The 11,221-nt window shown below is 43.7% G+C and overlaps 1 protein-coding gene across 2 annotated transcripts; it reads right to left on the bottom strand.

The window, feature by feature from the left end:
* Positions 1 to 3,416: 3,416 nt before the first annotated feature.
* On the bottom strand, positions 3,417 to 7,547 carry smim13 (small integral membrane protein 13). 2 transcript variants are annotated; one of them, XM_072693503.1, is made up of 3 exons: positions 7,356 to 7,547; positions 5,847 to 5,934; positions 3,417 to 4,720 (listed from the first exon to the last, which is right to left on the bottom strand). In XM_072693503.1, exons 2-3 carry the CDS (start codon positions 5,920 to 5,922, stop codon positions 4,530 to 4,532), a joined length of 267 nt encoding a protein of 88 aa, XP_072549604.1. In that variant the 5' UTR covers positions 5,923 to 5,934; positions 7,356 to 7,547; the 3' UTR covers positions 3,417 to 4,529. The 2 variants fall into 2 exon arrangements, with proteins under 2 accessions (XP_072549604.1, XP_072549605.1); XM_072693504.1 differs by having other exon boundaries at positions 5,847 to 5,931.
* Positions 7,548 to 11,221: the final 3,674 nt, after the last annotated feature.

The raw sequence follows: 11,221 nt of genomic DNA, 5'->3' as shown, positions 1-11,221 counted from the left end.
GACCAGGAGAGCAGTAGATCCGTGTGGAGGGAGGAGAGAGAACTCCCCCAGCTGGCAGCTAGTGTGAATTACACGCCTCCGAAGGCCCATGTCTGGCTCATGTCGCTCTCTAGTGGACTCTTTAGGGGGGTTTGTAGAGGGTGACATCTAGCCAGTGAGGACTGGCTGCGGTCTGAGCCCCAGCCTGGGCAGGGCCTCAGCTTCATTAGCTAGCTTCATTAGCAAAAGTGTTGGTGGGGTAACTGCTACAAAGAATTCTTCTTCTTAGCGATCTGGTTGGGACGCGCTAAGGCCTTGCTTATTCTTTGGTCTAACCCTTCCCACATTATTTCGATGGGGTCGGGTCGGACCTCATGAGTCCAGAAAAAGTTCGGTACAACCATTTTGAGCAGACCGTCATTGAAGTTATGGCTTTGACACACTATGCTATTTGTAGCGTCGCCAGGTCGCTGTCCTGTTCAAACTACACAACGATCTGTTGTCATGGTGAATGTTTAAGCGGTTGTAGTTCGCACACTACACGACTGTTCAGCGACAGCAGGTCACACATCACACGACCTTTCCAGGAAAATCCGCAGACAAGTCAGTCTGCTCTCCTTTTGCCACGAAAACACTAACGCTAAACGCTAGCAGTGACGGAGGATGGCGAGATACTGTGTTGTTGTTTTTTTCGTAAAAACATGGATTATTTAAGCAGTTAAATTTGTTTGTACGTGGTTTTTGTGGTGCAACAGAGAACACCACTACCTGCCAGTGAGCTACCACACCAGGGTTCGATTCCCGGTCTGGGTGACTATGCTACGCTACACCAATAAGTGCCTTGCCTTGGGCAAGACTCCTAACACTACATTGGCCCACCTCTGTACGTGGCTCTGGATAAGAGCCTTAGCTAAATACCATAAAGTCAGCTAAATACAAACAACAGAAATAAATATATAGCTTATATAAAATAAAAAATAAAATATAAATAAATAAACATATAGCCAGAGCTTCAGGAGATCTACACTAGCAGGGCGAGGAAGAGCGCTGGCAAAATTCCAGCTGACCCCTCTCATCCTGGACATCACTTCTTCCAGACACTTCCCTCTGCCCAGCAAACCAGCAAAACCAGCAAAACCAGCACATCACGACACTGTAATGGCTTTTTTTTATTATTATTCCCAGAGCTGTAGTGCTCCTGGACCACAGTAGACACCTCACACCCTAATCTATAATCCTAATCTATAAACCTAATCTATAACCTATAATCTATAACTGAACTGGGCTTCTAAATCTCACTGATCTGAACTGAATTTCACTGCAACGCAGTACTGACACACAACATGCAGAACATTTGCACTAGGATTATTAGCACAGCTGTACAGATGTTCATTTTCTGTTAATTTTATGTTTATATAATTTTTCTGTACGTAATTTTTTTATTACTTAACAGTTTGTTTGTTTGTTTGTTTGCTACATGTCATACTTGCGTTGCTAAAACCAAGTAAAATTCCTTGTATGTGTAAATAAAGAGATTCTGATTCAGATTCTGATTCAGTGGGTTGGGATGCGAGGCCAGCAGGGATGGTCTGTTCTGCAGAGGGAGCTGGAAGTAAAATAATATACTATGAAATGTATATATATATATATATATATATATATATATATATATATATATATGAAAATGTAGGTATTATGGTTGAGTTTATGCTAATATGTTCTGATAGAAACTATATTATGCCCCTGCACCACACACACACACGTAGATGCATGATAAGGCTGGATCTAATGAGTCCTCTCTCTCCCTGCGTTCTCATTGGCCGGAGCACGACACTGCACTCACTGCCAGTCGTCATAACCTGGTCGTGACACTTTTCACAATACAGGCCTACAGGCTACTCCCTTATTCGCTTCAGTTTGAATCTATCTAGTCTTTCAGGGCTTCAGCTCAGCACAAACATCACACCTTGCCCCACCAAGACTAAAAGTCTGTGCACCCTCATTTAGACGACCTTAAAATCGACCTTCGGCTTTACTTTTAAAGCCGTACTCCGCTGCACAGCCTCTGTGTGAAACCGTTCCCCAGGTCTGTGCGCCCACTGCTGCTATTTCCACACGCATGCACTGTAATTACACTGTAATTAATTTCATGGTTCGGTGCTGGCAGCTCCCAAACTGTGAGACAGGTTTAATCATCATTTTCTAATCATAAAGAAGCATAATCACCTCTAATCGTGCAAATGTGACCTGAGCTTAGGCCACGGCTGCCTCAGTTTTCTTCAAGTTGGTTCTGAATCCGTATTGTTAAGTTACAGAGAATCATCTCCACATCTGTCTTTACACAATTCAGTGTCATATTTAATTAATCAGATCAGATTAGATTAGATATGCTGTTTGGAATTTGTTTATTATATTTCCTGAGACGTCTTTGATTAATTTGACATTTTTTGAAGCAGAAATTGGTTCACTAATAAATTCAAATTGGGAACTGGAGCATCTTAAAAGCCATACAGGAGTAATAGTGTTACATGATGATGATAAAAAAATATAATAATAATAATAATAATAATAGCAGAGCAGGAACATTTAGCTTTGGGTTTGAATAACTTCATATGCCTATGCAAGATTTAGGGCGTCGGTGTGTCTTTGCTATCGTAAAGGCATGGGTGTGTTTATTTGGGCGTAACGTGCAGTAATAAACCAATCAGCGTGTCGCTCGCCGTTCCCTTTAGGAGCCAGGCGCTGCACGCCCGTGTTGACAATTCACTGCCAAGATAGCAACGAACATCTGACTGTTGACGAACGTCTGCCTAGGCTGTTTTCGGCCACAAATCTCGACGGCAGACAAGAAGAGACTGAATAAGCTCATAAAGAGGGCCGGCTCTGTCCTGGAAAGCTTCTTAGACCCAGTGCAGGTGGTGGCAGACTGATGGAGGATGACAGCGTGGATGGAGGATCCATGCTGGAAAACAGCTCCCACCCCATGCATGAGACTCTGGCAGCACTGGGCAGCTCCTTTAGTGACCGGCTGCTTCACCCCAAGTGTGCGAAGGAGAGGTATTGCAGGTCCTTCCTTCCTGCTGCCGTCAGACTGCACAACCAGCACTGCTCCCAGCGGACCACATACACACACACGTTCAGGGAATATAGGGAATGTGCAATACCCCCCCCCCCCCCCATATTTTGTGTATATATTGTAATTTATCTACGTTTTTGCATCTGAGTGTCTTGCTATCCCTTTTCACAGGCGTAGTGCGCCTTCGCAGCGTGCAAGATAGGGCCCTGTGAGTTTTAGGCCTTTCTGAGCTCAACCTACAACAGCCCAAAACAGTTGAACTCAGGTGCCCCAACTGACCTGAAGGCCCTATAGCTCTTCTAGAATCATGGTTCTCCAGGAAATAACGAGAAAGAAGTTGTGAATGAACACAAAAACGACATTTTAAGAGATTTTATGAGATTTATTATGAAGGGGGAGATACAGCTACTGCCATAACAGGAAAAAAAAAAAAAAGATTATAAAATGTAAATATGGCAGCTCACAATGCTAACCATGCTAGTTCACTGGACGCAGGTGGACGCAGACGCTTTCTAGGGATATTCTTGTCAGGTGGATGGAGGTTGGACTGCCCCTGGGTCAAAGATCTGAGCGCAGTCTCGCATTTAACCAACTGTAATGCATTTTTCTACAGCCAAAGCAGGCTAGATCAGTGTTAAAAAGGGGCAAGTCCAACCTCCAGGCTCAGAGGCAACCATGGCAGCTATTTTGAAAGCACTGTGCCATGTCTGGAGCACCAGGATGCCAGCATTAGCATGAGGAACGCCTCATTGACATCAGCTCAATTCATCTCAATTCATCGCACATCTCCCAATCATCTACCACTGGGAGGTTTCAGCTTATCCTATCGCTCTGTTGGCGGTGGTTCTGTTGCTAGTTTTAAACCAAGAACCGAAAAATATGTACGTTCTTTCCATTGCACATCATGAGGAAACGTCAGGGTTAAAAGAGTTAGTGTACATAACTGCAAGGGTCAGACCATCTTCAGGCGGAGGACCTTTCGCTTTGTCAGTTGTGAAAGTCACCGCTTCCTCACTTCCTGCTTTCACTCGCTTGGTAAACTCCTCTACACGTCATCCGATCTCTCTGGTAACAAGCTCCTAACTCTAATCACACCCCACCTAGCAGGGTTTGTGAATTCACACTAAACGAAATGGGTAGCAGCATGGCAGCGAGAGTCAGTTAGGCCTGTTCAGAGCTGTTGCACACATTCGCTAATCGAATTGGGAGGGGTTGGGGGACTGTCCACTGCCCACCGAACCCTGAAAGAGGGCACAGAAGTGAGGAAGAGGAGACTACAGCCATTCTGCACTGAACTGAACACTGCATTCGTAGCCTGGACCACCGTCCAATGCAGAATAGAGACTTCTAGAACAGGGGGGAAAGCCTGAGGGGGAGGAGGAATCGCCTCTGGTTAACCTGGGAGGGAAGGTGGGGACGCGAGTGTAGAGGAGCGAGACGTTCTGCCCGGGTCTCTGGTAAACTGGGGGCAGGTTTATGTAGTGCTGCTCGGAGGGACGACTCTTTGGCGGGCGGTCTTGGGCCGATGTCTTGGGGTTGGCGGGGAGCTGCGCTCGCTTTCTGATTCAGACGGTTCCGTTTCGGTCTGGGGGGAACCAGTGTCCCCCACCAGCTCTCGCAAGAACTTAAACTTGGACAGGAACAGCTGCCACACCACGTACCAACCTGCAAAGCAAGAGTATATTAAAGACATTAGTCAAGCTGGTCAGGGTGGGCAACAGTCAAAAGTCCATCAACAAGTCCCTCCAGCTTCAAGTACGGCTAGGTTTGACCACCCGTCCTTCAAGACACATGGAAGACAAACGTGCCTAATGCATGGCGTGGTCTAGAGGGATGGAAGGAACAGCGTTTGCTCCTCCCATTCATGGGTGAGAGCCAACATTCAGGGCTGAGGGGCCAGTTGAGTGTGAGGAAGGGGCTTTTTCACTTTTTGACATGAACTAGCCAGTTGTATTACTCATTATATTAAAATTTCATGACGGCCGGGGCTGGTGGCCACTCGCTAGTTCAAATCTCAGGTCTCATGCTGTTTGCCATCAGCGGCCAGAGTCAGAGAGAGCACAGCCGGCCTCGCTCTCTCAGGGGTGAGTTGACTGCACCTTCTCCTCACATCAGTCCTAGAGCGATGCTGGTCAGCACAAGCGCCTGTTAGCTGTTGTATCGGAGCTGTGGAGCCATGCTTTCCTCTGAGCGTTCCGAATACCTAGCGATGCCGCATCAGCGGTAGTAGGAAAAGAGGAGGTGCTTAGCTTGGGGGCATAGCTAGTGGTGGGGGAGTTCTCATGAACAGGGATTGGGTAATTGGGTACAAAGATACAATACAATTTATTATTTTATTTTTTAATTTAAAGCAAGCAGTTTATCCCCTGCTTTACTCCACTTACAGGTTCTGGGGTTCTTGGAAGTCATTCCTCTACTTTTTGAACCATTGCAGTGAGAATATGTTTGCATCCAGCCCTACAAGAGCATCCATGAGGTATGAGTTCCATGAGAAATTGACAATGGATGAAAAGATCTTCTGACACTCATCCCAGTGGTAATGGTTGGAGCTCCCTTTCTCCATTTCTTTGGGATGGGTGCTTCATACCCCTGCAGCCCACATCTGGACTGGCATTGAGCATTATGGTGACCTTGGGCTCAGTGCAGCTGCCCCAGAGCAGAACGCATCCCATTCTATTGGTGACTAATGGGTGCTGCTGAATTCTCCAATACCAAAAAGAGTGTCTGGATACTTTTGGACATCTAATGCAAGTGTAACTGGGCTGCATAGTGCAAGCTTGGTCATACATACCGAACAGCATGAAGAGCAGGACACAGACCAGTGTGGCCACAATGACCAGCAGTGTTAATCCCACACTCTGCCACATTGCTCCTTTCTACTGCAGGAAACACAAACACTCAGTCAGACAGTTATCCTGAAGCTGTGGCACAGTCTACGACTACAGAACCCAATTAACCCTTTAAACCCTAAACACCTCAACCCCCCTAATGACAAACTGTAAAGCATTCAGGATTACAGGCAGCAGCTCCTGAATGCTTTACTACAGTAGCTACAATAACAGTATGTAAACAGCAGTAGGTAATAGCATGTACTGTATTACGGGAATGCCATTTGCTAGTGCGGACCACACCCTGAGATGAAACGGGAGGGTCGGCGTTCCACGGTCCCCACCGTTAGAGTGATGGGGCTAGACTGTGAGGTGTGGGTATATAAAGTGGATGAAGACTCATTATAGAACATTATAAAGTATTATGAATTTATTACATATATACTATATTACTAACTTTCCTATCTGCATTTATTCTTGCCTAGATTTCTTAGAGTTTTTAACTTGACTACATCATACATAAGACCTTTACCTGCATTTCCAAGTTTAAATACAGGTTGACTGATTGATTTTCTGCACCATACAGACATACGGACAGCTGCCTCCTCCTCTGTCAGACTTAAGGCTAAGGAACGAACAGGGTTGCATACGTCAGGCTGAACTGGCTGCTACACCGAGGGTCATTAATCTTCATCAGATTAATCTTCAAATCCTCCGAATTTCAACAGTTAATTGCTTTAAGACCTTTTTGGCGAATATCGCAAAAAACATACTGTGTGTGTTTTGTCCTTGTGTGATATGTGGACATGTCAAGCTTGACATGAGAGATGGAAAGAAATAATGAGAAATAATATGAATACCTCTAGTGAAAACACTAATATGACGTCACACCTGCTTCACCATGTGACTTAAAGTGACCCTGCAATAGCTGAACAGCCTTATATGTGGGTATAAAGGGTATAAAGACAGTTTCATTGTACTGTTCTCCTAAAATAGAAAAACACTGCTTGTCTGACATTACTTTAGTCATTTTAAGCAGTTTATCTTTGAACCTGACTAGAAATTGACGTTTTATGCCGCGTAAGCTTGGACTTTTATTGTGGAAAAATATAATAAAAGTTTTATTTACGTTCAATAAAACGATTTTTTCCACTTGCAAAATTAAATGCAGATTTTTGGACTAATAAAATGAACAAAATCGTCCTATAAAAACATTTAAAATTGCTCTACTCTACGTTTGGATTTTTTTTTTTTTAGCTCCACCTTAAATGGCACAGGAGCTGCATGTCTCTGCTGCACGATTTAAGGTGGAACGGAAAACTCGAACGACAAGCTTGAATTTAAGGAGACAACTTTAGACAACCGTGTGTATAAATAAATATAAACACACACACACACACACACACACACACACACACACACACACACTAAAGGTGGCCCCCTCTCCTCTCCGCTCCGCTTTAAACACTAACCCGCAGCGCGCCGAGGCTGAAGCAGGCGAGGTGGCCGCTGCCCACACGGACGGAGCGCGGACACACGGATCATGGACGGCAGCAGCTCCGCTCCTCTACATCACTGTCGGGCAGACAGGGGGCATTTATTCAACTCAGCGCCCGAAATACCAGCCGAAGTCAACAACACCGAGCTCCGGACACAGCTGGCCCGGAAGATGTCGAGCAGCGCTACGCCTGCTGGGTAACGTAGTTCCCTGGAAGAAGGGGGGTGGGGGGTCATTTAGACCACGCGTGTTTTCCAGGCTGTGGCATTCCCGGTTTACCTCAGGACAGTCCCGAAATCCTGAAGCATCAGGGGTAGAAAAATAATGTGTAGATACATAAATCGAATAAATTGAATACATTTAATAAATCGTCCTTCCGTTTAGAACAGACACTTTCAATTTATTAAATTAATTACATTTATTAAAAACATTTTTTATTCAGGGAACAAATTGTTAAATGAGGGGAATGTTTAATAAATTAGGGGAATTAATTGTTAAATTGAAGGGAATAATTTATAACTAAAGGAACGATTTATTAAATAGGAGAAATACTTTATTAAATTGAGGGAATTATTTATTATTCATTAAATTAAGGGAACATGTTGTTAAATAAAGAGGAATGTTTAATAAATTATGGGAATAAATTGTTAAATTGAAGGAAATAATTTATAACTAAAGGAACAATTTATTAAATAGGAGTAACAATTTATTATATTGAGGGAATTATTTTTTATATAATTATTATATTATTTATATATAATTAAAGGAACGGTTTGTTAAATGAAGAGAAATGGTTAATAAAATAGTGGAATTTAATGTTAAATCAAAGGAAATAATTTAATCATAATTTATTTCTAACTAAGGAAATTATTTATTAAACTAATGGAACGATTTGTAAAATATGAGAAACTATTTATTAACTATAAGGAACAATATATTAAATTAAATAAATGTGATTGTTAAATCTGGGAATTATTAAATGATGGGAATAAAATTGAGGGAAAGTTTTAAGTCTCTAAATATTATTTTTATAGTTGTTACTTTAGGGGCTTCGCAGTTTGTTAGGCAGTAGTTTTGTTAGGTGGTTTGAAAGCAGGGAAGTTCTGAAATATATGAAAATCGCATAATCGCAAATCATAATGTAGTTAATGTAGTGGTTTACTAAAAAATCCCGTTTACACCATCCCACATTTACCTCAAACAGCAGTCAGTCGGCCTAGTGGATCACCAGTGTTTGGTGTCTGACCTTTACATTGACCTTTGGCTCTGGAGCTAGAAGGCTAATATACTCCTGCCCAAGGACTCTGACTGGTGTAGTGTGGTCTGCTTGCTCAGCCAGGAACTCTAAGCCTATTCCGCCACAGGGAAGGCTGTGTTGTTATCCACTACGCTACACCAAGCATCTTACAATAATTATTTATGATCATGAAAATGCACCTTATCAGCCTTCTCACTTGGGGAAGCATGAGCGTGGTCTTCCAGGGTCCACTGAGATGCTGCATTTCTAGCTGAATCCAGCAGAGGGACACACACACACACTCTCAGGTCATCATTAGGGGCCGTGTGCAGTTTTTCTTCAAGTCTTCAAGCTGACTGACCGCACAACAGACACCCACAGCTAGGAAGGCCCTTCGTTTTTCAATGTAGGTTCACCCAGAGCTGGAGAAGAAGGAAACCTTAGAGGAACCAAGACTCAAGACTTTGGCTGGCAGCTGGTTGCAGATGAGCTAAGCTGGTCTTTTATGGTCAAGGTGGGTGGTGGAAAGGTTGGTCATCCAGGGGTGAACATACCCTATACTGGTAAGCCTTGACCAACATAGTGTATTCTGTCATTCTTTCATTCACTGGGTCAAGCTGGTCATACTGGTGGACCAGCTTGGTCATGCTAGTCGACAAATGTAGCCATGCTGGTCATCCTAGTCGACCACCGTAGTTATAATGGCCAAGCTGGGAGAAATATAAAGAACTTGGAAGAGGCTGGGATCAGTACCTAAACCAGCAGAAACACTTGTTTACACTTTTGGGATTAGTGCAATACTATTTAGACAGGACAAAAGTATTGTGGCCAAAACACTCCCATTGAAATGTATTGAAATGTGTCCGGAAACTTTTAACCGAACATTTAAAGCTCTCTACAGGACATATTGTTTGAGCGACAAGCACCAAATTTGGCAGAATCGTAGAGCGAATGGCGTAGTTTCATGGTTTATGGGTTTTGAACCGGTCCGACATATGTATTTCGTAAAATTATCGCACATTTGTCCCCATTGGAATGAATACTGGGCCCACTGATGATGCCACTCTCCCACAGTCTGGAGGAGCTTTTGGGCTAAAGTTTGGGCACCCAACCTTTCGGTCAGAAGTTTGTGGACACAGCTCTATCAGCCAAGCATATTGGGGCAAAAAGTTTAGCCAAAAGTTTGCGGACACAGCTCTACCTTGACATAGCAACCAACCCCTGAGCAGGGACTGTGCACTCAAGTTTCATTTGCTGCAGATATATTGTACACCGCAGAGAAACCTCCTTAACAAGGATTGTAATTTTATTGGCAAAATTGACAAGAAGTCAGGAAGGCAACATTTGATTTGATTTTATTTACAAAATCAGACGTAAAATGTAGAATTTACAATTCAGTCTTGACATCTGGCTGCAGCTTTGGCAAAAGGTGTTCTCAAAGTAGGTAAGACTACTTTGGAGGATTAAGTTATATGACCGTTTAATGAAAGGGCGAGTTCTGACGATACGTCTGCCACAAAGTATGATAGCAGCTTCTGGCATTTTCATTACAACGATGATCACAAATCAAAAGACAAATCGAACCTTGGGTACAAAAGTCGAAGCCGTAAAAAAACATAATAAAGTGATTACAGTGCGGCCGAAATGGGCAGTTCCTCTCCATTTACTCCCACCCACTCGCAAACTGGTGTTTAGGACCATCAGCCGTTTCTTGCTGAGTATGGTTCTGAGCTCTCTCTCTACAGTAACCCAGGCTAAAGTGCACTTAGCTTTCCATCACATACCAAATACAGCGAGTCACACCAGGCCAATTTACCTGTTGATCCAATTTCATTAGTTCATAAGCCGCAGTTACTTCATTTTTCTACCCAATCCCTGTTCATGTGAACTCCCCCGATCTCTAGCAATGCCCCCAGCCCTTGGAGGGTGAAGGCTAGCATGTGTCTCCTCCAACACATGATGCCAGCCATTGCCTTTTCTTCAAACCAGCCAGCACACGTGGAGGAAAGCATGGCTCCGCAGCTCAGATACAACAGCTAACAACGTCCATGCTAGGACTGATGTGGTGGTGGTGGTGGTGGTGGGTGTTGTTTTCATCAACCCACCCCTGAGAGAGCAAGGCCAACTGTGCTCTCTCTGACTCCGGCTGCTGATGGCAAGCAGCTTGATCTGGGATACGAAGGTGGCTGAAGGTGGGAGGGGGATTTGTTTCGGGGGGGGCTGGCTTTTTATTGGTCTATAGCTCAGTGGCCAGGCTTAGCTGGCAGGATCGACTGCTGTATTTGATGCATCTCAATGGTTCTATGACATTTTTGCATAGTGCATTCTGGGTAATGTAGTCAGAAAACACAGATTAACGTAAAAATGAAAATGATAATATGAAACTGACCTAAAATCTGTAGATTTAGATCAGAATGCCTCTTTAGACAGAAGCACTGCTTGAAACACAGCAGCATTGGCAGGTACTTCGTTCTGAAGGCATCTGTGGTGAGCTTTAAAACTGAGAATTGAACCCAGCCTCAAGTCTGACACTCTGATGATGCGTATTTGACTGGTGTTTTTTGTTATACTAAGGCATGGTTGGAAGCTAAAATGCATGAATG

Source organism: Salminus brasiliensis, chromosome 12, assembly GCF_030463535.1.
Source record: "Salminus brasiliensis chromosome 12, fSalBra1.hap2, whole genome shotgun sequence".
NCBI lineage: Eukaryota > Metazoa > Chordata > Actinopteri > Characiformes > Bryconidae > Salminus > Salminus brasiliensis.
The sequence above is the reverse complement of the archived record's forward strand: the minus strand, read 5'-3'. Positions and strand labels throughout refer to the sequence as shown.

Excerpts from the sequence above, each read along its gene's own strand:
- smim13 (XM_072693503.1), bottom strand. The coding sequence starts at position 5,922 with ATGTGGCAGAGTGTGGGATTAACACTGCTGGTCATTGTGGCCACACTG. Across the intron at positions 4,721-5,846 it reads CCTGCTCTTCATGCTGTTCG|GTTGGTACGTGGTGTGGCAG; the intron begins GTATGTATGACC and ends CTTGCTTTGCAG.